A 17,343-nucleotide genomic window follows, 5' to 3' on the forward strand; every position below is an offset into this window, starting at 1 on the left:
TGACCAAAGCACCCAGCAAGCGGTTTAGCCATTGGGAAGTCTGAAATTTCTTGTGTTGTGTTTCATTCTGAGGACCTGGTGAAGAAAACAGCCACTGACTCTCTCCTGGAGCCATGTCGATATTCCTGTGGGCGAAACCAATCATTATGAAGTCTCTGTAACCATAACAGCCTTTAACCGGTTCAATCCCCTCTGAAAGATGAACTCACACGATGTCAAGAAGGATCTTACATTGAAGTCAAAACATCAGTTGAAGTAATGTTTTTTTTTCTTTTTTTTTTTATTTAGTAACACAAATTAAAGTACATGTAAACATATAGTACCTCAGGCACTTTGAGGAGCTATCAGGTTTACTCTTCATCCTTCTGTCACGGGACGTCCTGCTCTCTAGCTACCCATCGCTCTAGAAGTCCTCACGCCGCTCTAACCGGTGCCTGCCACAGTACAAAAACATGTCTAGAAAAGTAAGCTAATCCCCGGCGCGGTAAGCTAAAGTCTCTCGGTTTTCTCAGCTGTCCTCCGATAGAGAGGGCGGCCGTCTCTCCAGGATGCTGGCCAGGGTTTTGAACGGCTGCCCCCAGTCCCCCAGCGAGCTGAACTCCCCGGAGTCGTCGATGACGAACGACTCCTCGATGGAGCTGAGCGAGCCGGCCACGGAGCCGTCGCCCTCGTAGGCGTAGGTGGCCAGCGAGTCGTAGGGCGGCGCGGCGTAGCCCTGCTGGCTCTCCTCCAGCCGGTGCTCGATGAACTCCCTGATCTTCTCGGCGTCGCCCTCGGTCACCCTGCCGGCGGCGGAGGGGGCCGGGGCCTTGCTGCTGAGGGCGGTGATGATCCTGGCCGTCTGCACGTGGATGTCGGGCGACCGCGCCTTGTCGCAGCGGCTGCTGAGGTGCGGCAGGACGCCTTCGCCGTAGCCGTTCTTCTCTTTCTTGGCGGCAGCGCTGCCGCCGCCGCCGCCGTGGGAGCTGCTGCGCCGCGGGTGCGTGTTGCGCAGCGTGCCCATGTCGAAGGCGTGCGTGTCGGCCTCGCCGCCGCCCTCGTCGTCGTAGTGAATGACGTTATCGCGGATGTCCTCCTTCGACGTCATCAGAGTGTCTTTCTCTTTGTGGCGCCTCTGGCCCATATATAACGCTGACATCACTGCAAAACACAGAAACAACAATCACAAACGTTACATCCTCTTGCTTTAAGTGTCAGATTGCTAATTCTTCCTGTTCAAAGAAAGTTTTTTTATTCATTTCTATCGTCCCCTCCTCTTGCTCATGTGGCAGTTTTCTCTGTTTGGCGCTGCAGGAATAAAACTCAACTGGCTGGAATTCAGAGGAATTGATGTGAATAACGTTCTGACTTCACACAGAAAGACAAAGGCACAGATGGAAACCAGGCCTCAAGTGTTCCGAGTTTGTAAAATCTGTGTCACTGGAATAATTTCAGTCATCCTTTACGAAAACAAAACCGTTTTACATATGCTCTGCTTTAACCGCAGGCGGCTTGAAATGATATACGGCTCACTCTCTCCTCTCTGTCCTGCTTCATTTCTCCGCTTTTAATTTGCTCGCTCCGTCATCGTCTCTCCCAATTTTGAAAACAGGCAAATGTGTTTGTCCACTGTGCGTCCTGTCTCCTGGGTTATAATCAATACCAGCAGGAAAACAGAGGCAGCTGCTTTAACCAGGCGATCGATGAGCGTAACCGGCCTCTGAAGCGTCCTTTACCTGCTAAAGCCGCCACTGCTGCGGCTCCATCTGAACGCAGCACTCAAAAACACTCTCCTAGAAGACCCTCAAAAGCTCCAAACTTTCCTGTCTCGACTGAAGATCGCTGGTTGGCTCTTTTTACCTTTGTGCTTCACAACACAGCTTGTTTTATTTTTTTTGTTTTTGTCATCGACATGAATAATTTCTGTCTTCTGTCTATTATAAGAAGCCGAGCCCGCAGTGGCGTCCTCGGGGAGGAAAAAAAAAGACACAAGAAAGTTTTTTTGTGGTGCAGAAGTTCAGGCCTCTCTGTCCCGAATCGTGGAGCGAGAAAACGTCTCATCTTGACCCCATTCAGTCGAGCAACATGCATAATGAGTGAGCTGAGAGCTAATGCGGACTGCTTAACAACATATCACAAGCTAACGGGGGCGCGCTTCATGTTCGATCACGCCATATATCAAAGCTATGCTAGCATACATTCAGCCTGGGGCAGCACGGCTCTTACCGTGCGGGAGAAAAAAAAAATGGTGATCATTAATTTTCACTCGGTAGCTGTTTAATTTTTGTTAATCCTTCATGAGATATAAAGTCTGGAATTTAAAAGGTTTCTCGAGTTTTACTGGTTTCAAGTCTTTCACAGTTTACCAGGGAAGAGTCCTTGAGTCAGTTAAAGCGGTTTTTAATAAGGTTAAAATGTCTTCTACAAATATGTTTTATAAGTCTTCGCAACGTGACCTGATTGATCACAGAAGTTCAAGTGAAAGAAGTCAGCAAGCTTCTTTCACCGAACGTCAGTGTTTATGCAAAAGGGAAAAATCAAAACGCGGCCAAACCTTTAAGAGACTGTAAATGTGGAGTCAGTAGGAGGGCAAACAGGAAGTGAAATAATTTAAAGCTGCAGAGAGTGACGAAGCGAGTTCTCAGGGTCAAGCCTGGATGGACAAATGGAGCACAAGAAACTGGGAACACAACAGAATGGTTCTTTTTTCAGCCAAAAAACAACAATAACTTCCAGAGCAACACATCTGTGCAATACTGTCACCATATTATCCTGTGGATATATTTATAGACATGTATACATTATATATTCATTTACTCCTGTGAAGGACGTCGCCGCTGTACTTTCTTGTTTGGTTCTTCTTTTTCTTTTTAAGTGCAGCTGGACAGAGTCCAGACAAATAAGAATATATCATTTCTTACATTGAAAAAATAATAAAGAAAAAATGGGGAAAATTTTTTTTTTTTAAAAGTGTCTGCAGCACAACGAAAGTAAGGTCACTAAGAAAGCAGCTGGAGAAGAAATGGCAGCGCATCACACTAAAAAGATGAATTGTTAAAAAGAAATAAAAGAGTCTACCAAGAGAGTTATGTAGAATATATAGAGGCAGAGAACATAATTAGAGCTGAATGCTTCTTTTGTGATCAAAAACCGGAGAGTGCAAGCTGAAGCGGGACCAGACGGCCAAACACCTCCAGATGGAGTATAAACCCAAGAAAGGAGCGCATCGTGACACAATATAGCAAAGAAACTGTATTTTATACATAGTGTGCCATGCATGAGGTTTTTAAATTATACAGGGGTGGCAGGGAGTCATATGAGTTTCTATTGGTAAAAATATTGGATCCCTCAAGAAAAAAGGTAGTAAAAATCATTAATTACATGCACACGTTCACGTAAACACTACTCAAGACATGAGGTTCGGACTACCAACCTAAGAATTGCAGGGGTCAAATATGATATTTTTAAACGCCATGAAGCCTAATGTATACTCCTAATACGACATGTGAAGGCTTTGTGTTGCTGTGAACCCCCTCCAGATGGACAGACGGAGGGACGGCGCTCAGGTACAACCTGCAGGGTTCAGACTCTATTCGCCGAAGATAAGGAAAACACCGAGAGTCATCTGATAAGGAAACACTACTTCCTCTCATCGACACCATCAGGTGATGATTAGAGTGAGATGTGGTGTTTGTGCAACATTTACAGGTGATAATTAGTGCTGGAGAAGTCTTTCTAAGATTAGAAAGGCTCTATTGGATTCGAATCAGCAGCACAGACTCCTGTAACTGCAGCCTGACCGGGGCGTTCACCGCCACCGCCACCGCCACCGCCACCATCTGACTGACTGCACACAGAGTGGTATGGAAGACGGATGGATGGTAAAGTACATGGTTGGAATTCTTTTTCAGCACATTTAGCGTTGGAGTCTCTTTGTGCGCGACTGCTGGCTGCTTCTGGCAAGAAGAGAAACGTACAATTTCAAACAGCCAATTTTAAAGGAAAAAAAAAAGAAGAAGAAGATGAAGAAGAAGAAGAAGCAAGGATCCAGATAGAATACCAAATAGACACTCCGGCCTGTGTGTGGAATCATTTTTCCCTGAAAGTCACGCACCGTTTGTGGACATCGTTTGTGATCCAAGCTGAACCTGATATTGTCTCACAGGAACCAGCAGTCATGGGGCCAGATGGGGGAATATCCAGCAGCCGCAACGTGTTGCTCTGCGGGTGGAAGAATAGCGGCGTGCTGCATGGCGTTGGGAGGAGAGGAGCAGGGGGCGGGGCTGCCGGCTGGGCAAATTACTGCAGGCAAAGCTACTGTTTCACACGAGAAACAAACACTCTGTACAACTTCCAGACCGTGAAAAGAGAGAAACACTGAAACAGCTCAAGCAACAGGAAACGCATAACGAGGCGAGTTCTGTTACTTTATTTGTGGAGTGAATAAAATCCATCCAGTGGGAACAGTTTGAGATTCAAGGAAACAATCTTTGAACCAGAAACCTTCCAACTGAGACACGACGGCTCGACCAATCAAGCCACAGCTGCCCCAACACCAGAGGACACAAGGGCTGCCACACACTTTGAGAACTTTTGGGGTAAATAATGACTCTTAATCATCCAGGAAAGAAATTTCAGCACTGATCGATGCTGACTTGGATTAGTTTTACAAACCCCAACATGAGCACAGTGGGGATTGAGAATCTGACAATTCTGCTTTACTGAGGCCTGACACGATGCAAATTCCTCTTCCTGTTTGACTTGTATACACACAGACACGAGCTTCATCTTAGAATGAACATCAGACATAAGGAATGCTGTGCCCAGCTCCATTTCCGGAACGCCGTCGAGGTTTCTGCCGAGTTCCTTCAGCCTAACGTTTTGTGAAGCGCTTGGATGTGACTGCAACACTAACCCTTACTGGTCCTTCATCACTCCGCGTCTCATAACGGCAGCATTACCAGAGAGACGACTCTGGTGAGAGCGGCAATATTTAAGGCTCAGGTGGTATTGTCACACGTCTCCAGCATGATCTGTAATATCATTGCAGGAGAAAATTCTGCAGCGAGAAAGAATATGAACGCTGTAAATTTTTAAAGTCACTGCTTGAAGTGGTGCACTCTGGGAAGCTGAACCGTTAAAACTGGGAGCCGTTGTGCTGAAGTCTGGTGTTGAGCAAATGAGAAAGTCAGGTGATGCTGATGGAACGCCGGGGTCCGGGTCCCGGTCCTGGTCCTGGTCCTGGTCCTACGGGGCCGCCATGTTGTTTCTGTTATTTCTCTTTTTCTTCTAATCCAAACAGATAGATGGAGATGATTTTTCAGAGGGAAGCAATCCATGTTTGCGGCTGTATCTTTGCTTATCTCTGCAGTGTTGAAAGATTAAGATGAGAGTCACTATTATTGAGAAAAGAACGAAAAAGCAGAACTAAAGGTTGCAGCGTGGGAACGGTAGTTTATCAAAGCCATGTAGCACAGCGCTTTTTAAAAAGAGGTCTATATATATTGAGCTCATTTCAGCAGACATTATGCCTCGGCCCTCCGCAGCAGCTCCAGTTTTTCTCGCGGCCTCCTCGGTATGATTAATCGTCCGGCCCGGCACCAGGAAGTCTTAGAAAGTCATCATAAAGCACAAATCATCTGAAGCTGGAGATGGCTAAAGCTTCGCACCAGGCACTGCACAGCAAACAGGAATTCAGGAATTCACATCACCAAACTTCAATTTTGCTCCGTCTTTGTTGGGCTTGAAGGTATTCGGGCTTCACTCATAACAAAAAACTCAGAAATAAGAAAAACTGTTGGTCAAGACAGCAATCTGCAGATGGGTTATTTGAAATGCTCCATGAGGGAGCTCAATTGTTCAGAGAACACCTAGGGACTTAAGGCCCGTCCATGCTTCACATGTACGCGTTTCCGCGTCCGCTTTGGAAGGTCCGCGCACCACCGATGCGGACGCGCTTTCTCCCATGCTACATTTTGAGCTCAGCTGTGCGCGTCTCATGCCGGCGCGGTGATCCACGCAGCCTCGAGAAGCTTTTCCGGCTCTACAGACTGTTTATCTGCTCCTTTATTACGGTTTATTTAGAGAAAATTAAGCACATACATTGTCAGTCCATTATCTTCAAGTATTAAAGTTTATTTAGCCTTTTTTTTCTGTTTCTGAATCGCGGGGCGCAGCCGGAGCGATTAGTTACTTTTTCACTTCTGTCTGCAGACCTTCTCCTCCCTCCAGACAGTCTCTCTCTCTTTCCACGAGTTTTTCACTCTTTCGGTGTCTTTAAGTGGAGCCATCAGGCTGGAGCTCCGTCTACTTTCACTTTTACCGTCATGTTTTGTTTGCTATGGCGCTCTGGCGCAGGCGCACACTTCCGCGACCTGCGCGCACTGCGCAACGCGGTCTCAATTTCTGGCTGCTGCGCGGACGTCCGCGGATCGGTCCGCGCGGACCCTAGCGGACAGGAATTCATGACGATTTTTACGTCACGTGGACCAACGCGCAACGCGCACCCACGCGGACATGTGAAGCATGGACGGGCCTTTAGTCCGACCCCATGTTTGGGGAAGAATAGGTCAGGTGTTCTAAAATTGAGCACTTATGTACCACTGACTAAGTTGACACACACTCACAAAAAAAAGGGGGGTGTGTAGTGGCTCCTCTTCTGCAACTTGATGGCAACTCCCTTGACCAATCGCACTTGAAGCAATTGAAGCATTTACTAATGGTTTCTTTCTTTATGTCTGTATTCTTGCTTGTGTTGTACGTCGCTTTGGACAAAAGCATCTGCTAAATGAAATTGTAGAATTGTAGAATTGTAGGGAGCGCTTACATCCAAGGCTTCTCTGGATACCGTCCAAAACCCCTCACAGAACTGAGTGCGTTTAAACCTTCAGAAGTTATCGGAGCACATACGATGTCTAACACACACTCTTTGGTCTTTTCCATGGAAACGTTGGTGCGGTCACTGTTCCCTCCCAAATCCTCATCCAGGTAGCATCTCCAGAGTGTCTTTAAATTTCAACCCGAAAAAAAACCCAACTCTTTTTTTAATATGATTTCATGTTTGACTCATTTCTATGAAGCCTTCAGTTCTTTTTCAAATTTATTCCTGAAAATTCAAAAAAAGATCGATCACTGCATGGAAATCCAAAACGCAAAGTTTAACCCTGGTTATAGCCGAAACACGATCGACAATTTACACTATTTTCAAAAAGTGGGGCTCACTGGAGAATCTTTAATGATCAACAGTTTGTGGTGATACACAACTTACTGAACTTTTATTTTTTTAATCTTCTCTTAAAGACTTTACACAAAAGTCTTCCTCAATTTTTGTTTCAGAAGTTAAGTTCTGAACAGTTAACTCCACCAAGTCCAGGAGGATCTGGACTGGGAGTCGACCCTCTGGAGGAAAACACTCTTCTACTCACACAAGTACAGAAGAAACGGTTGCAATGACTGAGTCCGAACATCTTTTAACAATTTAGTTTTCCACCATTCACACTGAGTTTCTTCTAAAAGTTCCAACTTGAGATATATATTTTTTTTAAATCTTCACTTGTTGTGAGCACCACTTCCCTCTGCTGCTAACCACACCTGTAGGTTGTCTCTTTTGGTGTGTGAGTGTGTGTGTGATCCTGCTTATCCTGCTGCTCAAACAAATGATGGTAAAGTTCTTCTTTCTCACCTCTGAGGAAATTAAATTCCTTTAACACCTGCTGATGGGTGTGAGTCTCGGCGTCGTATGGAGTATCTAGTGTGGGGATGAAGCACCCTGGCGGTTCTCGTTCTCACGAGAGTAAGTCTCCACTGGGATCCTCAACACATTTCACAGAAGTTCCTCCATTCTCCCGCACTGGAACGAGCCCAGCGAGTGAAGTTTGGAGCCAAACTTGTGCTACCTTTCGAGCCCTCACACGTCTGGATCTCGTCACAGACCTCTGAGTTTCGGGACAAACTCTTGACAGAAGACGGAACGTGGCCTAATCGGCTTTCGCACACGGCGCTGCTCCACTTTAACTCCCGACGTCAGGAGTCCCTCATCTTTTTAATCCTCGCATAAATCAGGATTTTAGTTTTTTTTTCCCACTTTGTTTGAACAAATATTCTCATTTTGTCTTGTTGTTGAGTTTTCTTTGAATCCGCCGGCGATTTGGAAGCGATATAAAGGCTGACCTGACAGGAACTCCAGAGCCTCAGTAAGTCCAGATTACTGCTGTGGTGCCTCGGTCATCCCCACAGCGTTTCTTTTCGACCTACTTCTCCTCCCGATGAGCTTGCATTTCAGCGTTCATGGTAACAAGAGCGAACAGCGAGTTAGTGAAACAATCGGGGAAGCCAAGCCAAAGAGCACTCCCCCCAGAGGACAGCGGGCGTTCTGAAATCTCCCCCATTGTTCTGCTATTCGCCAGCCCACACGGTGGCAAGTTTCCATCGTTTCTCCTTCAAAGAGAACCCTCCTTGGCAACACACCACTCCCGTGTCTGTTTTGTACTCCGACGTCTGTGGAAACAGTGGGACTTAATTAATTTCCACCGTGACAGGATTCCCTCAAACTGCCATTGTTCTCGTCTGTGCGCCTCTACAGGAAATGGTTGGATTACCCAAATCACAGGGAGGTGTGGCCCCTCAGACTTACCGAAACACAGGAATGAAAAATAAAACAAAAAAATTCACATCAAAAAAATACTCCTTACTTGGTTCTTCTCCAGTCTAGATAGAACCAGGTGGAGGTACCGAGTTCTTCAAATGATCATTCAGACGTTGGGAGGCTTTGCTTCTCTCAATAAACATGAAAGGTGTATTTTTCAATTGTTTTATCACTGAATTGAGTAACCCTTTTAAAGGAAGCGCTTTAGAGTTTTGTAATGCTTGTTTGCTGCTACTTTATTTCATTTGGAGCCTTTTGGGAGCCTGGCTTGAGCCTGTTAGGAGAACGCTAGGAGCCTGTTCTGAACCTATTCTGAGCCTGATTTGAATTGGTTTTGAGCCAGTTTGGAACTTCTTTTGAGCCCGATTAAAGACCGTACTCCTCTGAAAAACCTGTTTGTTTGCTGTAACTACTTTCAGTTGTCTCTCTCTCTCTCTCTGAAAAGGACGCATCAATAATGCTCCAGCAGCCGCGATACCACGGCGTTCCTGTGAAACACTGGCTGAGCGGTTATTACTGAGGGTAATGACTGATTGACTCATTAAGCGCAAGTTATATAAGTTGATGCTCAATAACCTCGTAGAGGTATCGAGTAAATAAAACCTCTGATTATGCGTCGCTGCAATTATACAACATTCTAGTTTACTGGGTGATAACAGCTGCTAACAGCAGGAAGGAGAGAGACGACTCTAAACCCTCAGTGGATGGAACTTCACGTTCGGTTCGTTACAGAAACTTGACATGTTGTAATTCCCGCCACGTTAAGGTGGACACAGTGGCTACAGGAGAATTTATGCTAGATTGAACTCGCTAGCTTTGTTTGTTTGTTGTTGTTGTTTTTAACATTGACATCAGTGTGAATTATAATCAGCACTTTCTAGTGTTAAATCTTTTAACTTGCTGCAGAGTTGGGATTAAAACTAAATGTAGTTCAGACTGAATAGAAAATGTGTCTCCATGTAACACCGCCGTTGGTCCTTTTCTCAGAAACTCCTCAAAGTAGGAGTTTAGCTGCATTTAATGGTGTTTTCAATGACAGGTTTTTTTGATTCTGGAGCTGGAAATGGCTACATCTTCACAATATATCAGCTAACGTTACAAAAACAAACATTTTTTCAATAACTACAACAGCAGGAACTCTGTTCATCTCAAACTTACCTACGTGAGAAAAATAGTAGGTTTAACTGAAATAATTCACCTTCCAACCTGAGATCTCATTTACAGTTTCTGTCCTCTTTCACCTTTTTTTCTGAAAGTGTTGCCGCCGATTTCACATAACTGTCTCTCTCTGGATTCTGTTCCTGCACACTGTGGTTTTGTAGTAACAATGTTTTTGGTCTACTTCAGCATATTACCTGTCATTCATCATATTCTGACATTTCTTATAAATCAACATCATTTTCAAAACGCTGCCGCGTGAACAGGAAACTTTTCTGAAACATAAATGCAGAATCGATGCAGGTCGTCTGAGACGCTCTCCACAGTCGCCACAGCTCAGGCTCACAGATCATTTTCATTCCTGTCGTTGTCAATATGTCAATAAGATGGACAGTTAAAAACACTTAAAGCATCTGAAGCTGACTTCTATTAACTCCTACAGATAATGACGAAGCTGCACAGGGCTCAAGAACTGAAGTTTTGCTGTGACGACTGTCCCCTCGTACGTCTGCCTGAGAGGTTATTCTGAAAGACGAAGGTGGCAAATGCTCAAAAGTGACGCTTTCAAAGCTTGTTCCTGTTTTTTTCTTCTTTTTTTGACTGGTGTTAGAAACATCCCATTACATTTTTAGCGCCCGAAGAAAATGAATTCTTTCAGATTTGTTTTATTCTCTTTTTAACTTGCCAGGTCAAATTGCGTCAGTGAACAGAGGGAGTGATGCACTGAGCTTTCACAAATCAGCTTCCAAACATGACAGCAGAGTGGAGAAGGCTTCTTTCATCACATGTAACCAGCTGAAATGAGACGGTTTGAAGACAGACGTGCGTGATTCTGAGAGCCGAGTCCCTGACGCTCGCAGGGATGCTAATGCCGAGTGAAAAACAACTTGAGAATTCCTGGTCAGGAGAACAAGTTTGAGCAGGATTCCTCCTCCGTCAGGCTTGAGAAAAATTGGATTACAGTTACATGTAGGCAGATATTAGCCCCCTCCTCCACTCTCCTCCTTTTGTAACTCCTTTTCACTTACTGCGCCGCTGTACGGAGGACACCGACAAAGACGGCAGAATGCCCTCGGGAGGCTGCTATTCTTCTCTGACATGCCATCAGAGCACGGAGGAGGAAGCCGACATGCGTCTGTCATAACGGGGCCGAGTCGGCCGAGATGGCAGCAACAAGAGCGGCTTTCATGCCGCGCGCCGCTCGGCTGTGATGGAACACACGTGCTTTAAGAGCGGGGCGCTGTATGCGCCTGTGTGCACAATGGGAAGCGTGTGCACGTGACCCCCGCCTGCTCTCACTGCGACTGGACAGGTGGTTATGTAACTAACGCTTTGTGTGGGGAGCCGGAGCCAAATCAGACGATCGCAGGAGGGGAGAGGAAAAAAGGAGTAAGAGAAAACCCGGTAAATTATTCAGAGGCTCAGGATGAGGAGCTGAGGACCCCTGCTGTACAAACATGCACAGCCTTATAAAAACAGACCATTAAAAGGGCCGTGCGCAGCTCCTAAACTAAAAAGAGTTGGAATCCCCTGGTGAAGCAGCTTGTTTTTCCTCATTGCAACAGTAGAAGAAGAAACAACAGAGACAGTCAGTGGTTTAACTCTAGATCGCCATGTAGAGTCGAAGCCCTCCTGGTCTATTCTCGCCACGTCGTCCCTTTACCTCATGTGGTATTTAGCATCTCAGGCTCAAGAACGTTTCGTTATTTTTCCTGTGACTTGTTAAACTGATCTGCTTGTTTCCCTGTGCTCCGGTTCCATCTTCAGCGAATCAACTATCTTCACCTCAAGCTGCATCACAGTGTCTTCGGACCAGTTTGGTCCTCAGCATCATCTGCTGATCAATCCGTCATCATCACAGCCTCGAAATCTAAATCAAAAACCCTTCACCCACCTCAGAGTCAGCTATTGGGTCTAACTCACACTAGCCCTAACAAACTACCCATCTTTAGTGGGGTTAAAAGCGAATAAAACTCTTCCGGATAAGAAAAAAGGCAATAAAAAAGAGACTGTGTCAGGATGGAGGAATAGCAAAGCATCATAAATGTGTAAACTGAACTCCAAAACTGAAAAAATAAAGACTTCTGAACTGAGTCTTTATAAGTGATAATTCTCAAAATTCTTCCTACAGCATCAATCAAATTATTCAAAGTGATGTTCCAATAGCACATATCACCACCAGCCCTCCACTCGTCTCTGTCTGTGTTCCAGCGTTTGCTGATGACGCCTCTGTCTTTGTTCCGCTGATCTCGATCTGCTCCTCGTTTCTCCCTCTCCTAATGTGTTTCACCCGTTTCTCGTCGGGATCAACACTCCTCCCGTCGCCGTCTGGCTGCTGCTGCTGCTGCCTCCAGTTTGATGTGCCGCTTCCTCTCATGCTGCCGTAGCCAGTCGGGCGGTTGGTGCCAGCCCCCCCCCCCCCCCCCCCCCCCCCCCCCGCTTCCACCCGCGCCTCTCGTCTGTGAAGCCTCATCTTGTTTTGTCTCGTCTGGTACCGACCTTGTTTTGAACCTCAGCTGTGAGTTTTGCATCATCCCTGCCTTGTACCTCTTCGCTGTCGGCCTTGTTCTGCATCACTCGGCAGCACACAAACACAGCTCCCCCCCGTTCGAGACACAGCATGGAATCTGTTTCCTGTTTTTCTTTAGTAATTATATACTGCGACAGGAAATTAACTGTTGTTTATGAACAAAATACATGCAAGTCAGGCATCTAAGAGTTCATTTATCACTTTATGACTGTAAACTTTCCATCTCTGAAAGTCCCAGACAATGTTTTTAACAGTTTAGAATTCACCAGGTGAGCGGAGCCGGAGCCTCAGTCAGCTTTATGTACGGATCAGCGTGATTTTGATCCACTTCCCCTCATTTGAATCAAGTATTCTATAAATGACGCACGCGTCTCTTTATTATTGGATAATAGTCTGCTTCGTGCAAAACACCAATAAAAAGGAGGTTGAGAAGCACGAGACATGAGTGAGGCTGATTATGTATAACAAGGAAGCAATTAGCAGAAAGGCAGGCCGTAAACGTAATTACAATAATAATCTGTATTTATTAGGCATCGTGCTGAGTTGTGTGTATGTGTATTTAAAAAAGCTGCTAAAACAACAAACACTTACTGTAAAAATCGGATAATAAACACAGCTTGAGGAGCAAATGAAACAAGCAGTTTGGTCTGAAGGCAGTGCTTCGATTTCTTTAACAGTTTTTAACATGAAAAACTCGTGGAAACTGCAACCTCTTCAGTGGGGGGGGGGGGGGGGGGTTCCTCACTACCCAGATGACAATCAAGACAATAACCATGAATAATGTACATCTCACAAAAGGCCGCCTGAACTAAACTGTGTTTCCATTCCTGCTCTGCACGTCAACGTGTTTGGCCAATCGGCCGGCGCCCTCTTCCCCGGACGCCAGCCCACAAGCTACACGCAAGAGTCTGAGCTCGTAAAGTTTGTGGAAAGATAAACAGAAAAGCCCAACCAGGGGGCTTTAGCTTGTATTTATAGCAAATCTCATCAAGATCCACCACACATGAGGTAAAGCATATCTCGAGCAAATGCATAAGTATGGATTTTCCATAGGTCAGCAGTGGGAGTCGCTTACCGATCAGCAGAGCCACGCACAGCAGGATGGCCATCAGAGCTCCGGTACTGAGGCCCACGGGCAGGAAGATGGCCTCCGCCGAGCAGGTGAGCAGCGAGCCTCCCGTTTCACAGGAACACACCCGGATGGTCAGGGTGGCGGTGCTGCTCTGAGCCGGATACCCGCTGTCTTCAACCACCACCGGGAGGACGTAGACGTCCTGCAGGCGCCGCTGGAAGCCCAGCCGCCGGGTCACGATGCCGGCTGTGTTATCTGGAGGGCAACGGGAGACGTGGTTACACCTCAGACCGACACCACTCACCGAGTCACACCGACGCCCGAAAACTGGAAAGCTTTGGAAACGTTTCTTAGATCAGAAACCGTCTGAGTCCAAGAAGAAGGTTCTGTAAATGAATTCTGCACAGATACGTGGACGTTTGATTCTCATCTGGCTGTGACACATTAATGGGGTCAAACCAGCAGGGACAGGATATGTGAATGTTTTCTCTGCATGTGAGAGGGAAGACGTGGTTTCGGGGGGGTTCCTTCACCTTCTCAGTGTGTTTACAGTCACAGAGCGACCTCTGATGCTGAGGGTTAAGCTCAGGGAGCAGGAAATCCATTATGTCAACGTGAGAGGCCTCACAGAGATAGAGACAGAGGCTTGTGTGTGTGTGTGTGTGTGTGTGTGTGTGTGGATGTGTGTGTGGGGGGGTGTGTGTGTCAGAAAAGATCCATTCTCTCCTTCTTGGATGCAGATGAAGCCTGACAAGGTAGAGACCATTAAGGCACCTTGTTCCTGTTCTCTCTCTCACACACACACACACAAACACACACACACACACACACACACAGACACACGCTCCAGTTCCCCGTGGTGGCTGCGGGCTGCCTGTGTCTCCCTCTATCAGACGTGAAGCTCACTCTGAAGGTACAAACACACCCAAATATAACAGAGGCTGTTGGTGAGGTGTTGCAGGAGGACCGTGAGAATGTCAGCGGAGGGTTTGTTCAAAGCTCATCTCTCCATGGTAACATTCACAAACCACACACACACACACACACACACACACACACACACACACACACACACACACACACACACACACACACACCATGCTCTCTGAAGGAGCAGGAGTCATGTTCCTCAGTATTTTATATTTTCAGGGTTCATCAACGCCAATCCCCCGACGAGACGTTTTCAGGCCTCTAATCATCGTCCGGCGGAGGCAGAGGCCCGGGAAACCCGTGTCGGGGCTCGCTCCCGCACGTCGGCTCGCATCAGAGGCCGGGAGAAGCCGAGCAGGAAGCCGAGCAGGAAGCCGGAGCGGCGGCGCCGTGCCACTACCTCCTGCTGGCTGAGAGCCACTCTGCACTCGACAGGATGTAATCCCCGGACCGGGAGCTGACAGGTGACAGGCGACATGTGTCCCAGAGGAGGGGCGCTACCTTCATCTGCACCGAGCGATGACGACCGCTGACAGGTCTGGAAGTGTCCACCGCAGGAAAGAGAGAGCGGCGAGCAGAGAGGAATCACTGTTATACTGCACTTCCACATGCCAGAGGACGTGTGTGTGTGTGTGTGTGTGTGAGAGTGTGTGTGTGTGTGTGTGTGTGTGTGTGTGTGTGTGTTTATGTGTGTGTGTGTTTTCAGGTCTTGTTTCAGTGAAATACTTTAGCCAGAGTACAATAAATATCCAGCAGCAATTGTTGTTTGCATTGAACTCCTCATCAGCGTTGAGCTGCTGTGGCAGTCAGCAGCTCTGCTCAGTGGCCCTCAGCGGGATTCAAACCTGTGAATATCCAAACACAAGCTAGCTTCAGAAGCCTCTCGGTCAGAGGTGTCAAACTCGCTTCACTTACAGCGCAGTTTGATCTCAAGAGGGACTGACCGCTAAACAACAGCAGTATAATCTAGAAATAACCAGAACTCTGAATCTCTGACCGTGTTTCAATAAATCATTAAGAAGCTCACATTTAACGATCCGTCCTGTTGGAACACGAGACAAACGACATTTGAAGGAAAGAGCTGCAGTTTCTGGTTCCCGGCTCACAGCTCACAGGGATTTTTATGACTCTGCTCGCATCTTCACACATTTCTACTTCTGTGTAGCAATTCTGATCACCTTATCACAGAATGGGAGCTGAAGTTCGCCCCCTGGTGGTGGAATCAATACATTGCAGAAATGTCATGACAAAAGATGGAAAAGCTCTTGTGTCTTTACTGGACTCTCTGACCTCCCTGCTTTAGAGCAGCACTGCCACTTCATGAAAGTTTCCTTCTTTTCTCGCCTTCCTGGTTGACTTACTTCCAAAATCTCGCACAGTGAAGTTTCTGTTGCGGAGCTCTTTGGGGGATTTGAAGAAGAACCTCTGGCCGACGGGCGGTAAGTCTCTGTCCACGGCGCTGACCGTCTGGATCACCTGATCAGGAAGAGACAGACAGTCAGTCAAGACCGATCCGACTAATACAGAAACATAACCTCAATCATTTTCATTGTTTTACAGTGGAGTTTCAACCTGAAGCACATTGCCAAAAAAAAAAAAAAAATTCTGTTTACTGAGTAAGAAGAGTAATTAAAGGTTTTGTCTTAAGTGATACATTCTTGAAATAAGTGAAGCTTTATGAACAAACAAAGACACAAAACAATTTGAACCAAAGACTCCGCAGACGAAAGAAGGATTTAGAGAATGAACTGAATGAGCTGCTGGAAGCATCGTGACACTTTATTTTATACAAAATAAAAAAACTACAAGAAATAAAGCCCGAGTGTGCAGGAGAGGAGAGAAGCCCAATATGAAATCCGTCAATAAGTATTACCATCATAAAAATGAAAAAAAGGGTCAAAGAAAACAGATTAGAGGAAACTAACAAAAGCTGCAACGCCTCCTTGATTTTAATGATATTTGTATGTCTGTAAAATTAAGTGAGTCAGCGTTTCATTTATGTCACAAAGTGCTAATCTTAAGCCATCACACTGAAAGTGCAGAGTGTAAAAAAAGTGTAAATCTATTTTTTGTCTTGTAGCCATGCTGTGGGGCAAAAAAGCATTTAGTCAGCCACCAATTTGGTTTCATCTGACCATATGACATTCTCCCAGTCGTCCTCTGGATCATCCAAATGCTCTCTAGCAAACTTCAGACGGGCCTGGGCGTGTCCTGGCTGAAGCAGGGGGCGTCTGGCACTGCAGGGTTTGAGTCTGGCGGCGTGGTGTGTTACTGACAGTAGCCTTTGTTACTTTGGTCCCAGCTCTCTGCAGGTCGTTCACGAGGTCTCCCCCGTGTGGTTCTGGGATTTTTGCTCACCATTCCTGTGATCATTTTGACCCCGCGGGGCGAGATCTTGCGTGGAGTTTGGAGTGTGACGGTTTGAGGTTGTGTGTCTTTTATACGCCACTGATACAGGTAACGAGTGGAGGACAGAGGAGCCGCTGAAAGAAGAACTTACAGCTCCGTGAGAGCCAGAATTCCTGCTTATTTGTAAATGACCAAATCCTTATTTTCCACCATTTCCAAATCAATTCTTTAAAAATCAGACAATGTGATTTTCTGGATTTTTTTTTTTCTCATTCTGTCTCTCATAGTTGAGGTAAACCTATGATGACAATTGCAGGCCTCTCTCATCTTTTTAAGTGGGAGAACTTGCACAACTGGTGGCTGAATAAATACTTTTTTGGCCCACTGTATATCTATGCTCGTATCTACTGCAGCATGACGGAACGGTTCCACTATGTCCCGCAGTGTTGCGCTTTCACAGTAAATGGGCTTTTTTATTCTAAAGTTTTAGACCAATTAAAGTAACACACACCATTTGCACTAGGACCTCTTTGCCACCGTAATTAATGCCTGAAGCAAAAGCCATCAAATCCAAACATTTGAAACTTTCTTATATTGAAAGGCCAACATTTATTTTAATATCAGACTACAGTTGGATCAGACATGGCCTATTTTAACACTTATTAATGACGAAAGTGACAA

General features: G+C 46.1%; 1 protein-coding gene across 1 annotated transcript in view; it reads right to left on the reverse strand.

Moving 5' to 3' along the window:
• Positions 1-278: 278 nt before the first annotated feature.
• Positions 279-17,343, reverse strand: part of LOC115405814 (cadherin-12-like) — a 55,806-nt gene continuing 38,741 nt past the window's right edge. The window contains exons 10-12 of the mRNA XM_030115518.1: positions 15,675-15,789; positions 13,387-13,638; positions 279-1,140 (exon numbers count right to left, since the gene is read on the reverse strand). Of these exons, the coding sequence (XP_029971378.1) occupies positions 509-1,140; positions 13,387-13,638; positions 15,675-15,789 (999 nt within the window). The 3' untranslated portion in view covers positions 279-508. The remainder of the gene's footprint in view (positions 1,141-13,386; positions 13,639-15,674; positions 15,790-17,343) is intronic.

The sequence above is a fragment of the Salarias fasciatus genome, chromosome 18 (assembly GCF_902148845.1).
Source record: "Salarias fasciatus chromosome 18, fSalaFa1.1, whole genome shotgun sequence".
Taxonomy (NCBI): domain Eukaryota; kingdom Metazoa; phylum Chordata; class Actinopteri; order Blenniiformes; family Blenniidae; genus Salarias; species Salarias fasciatus.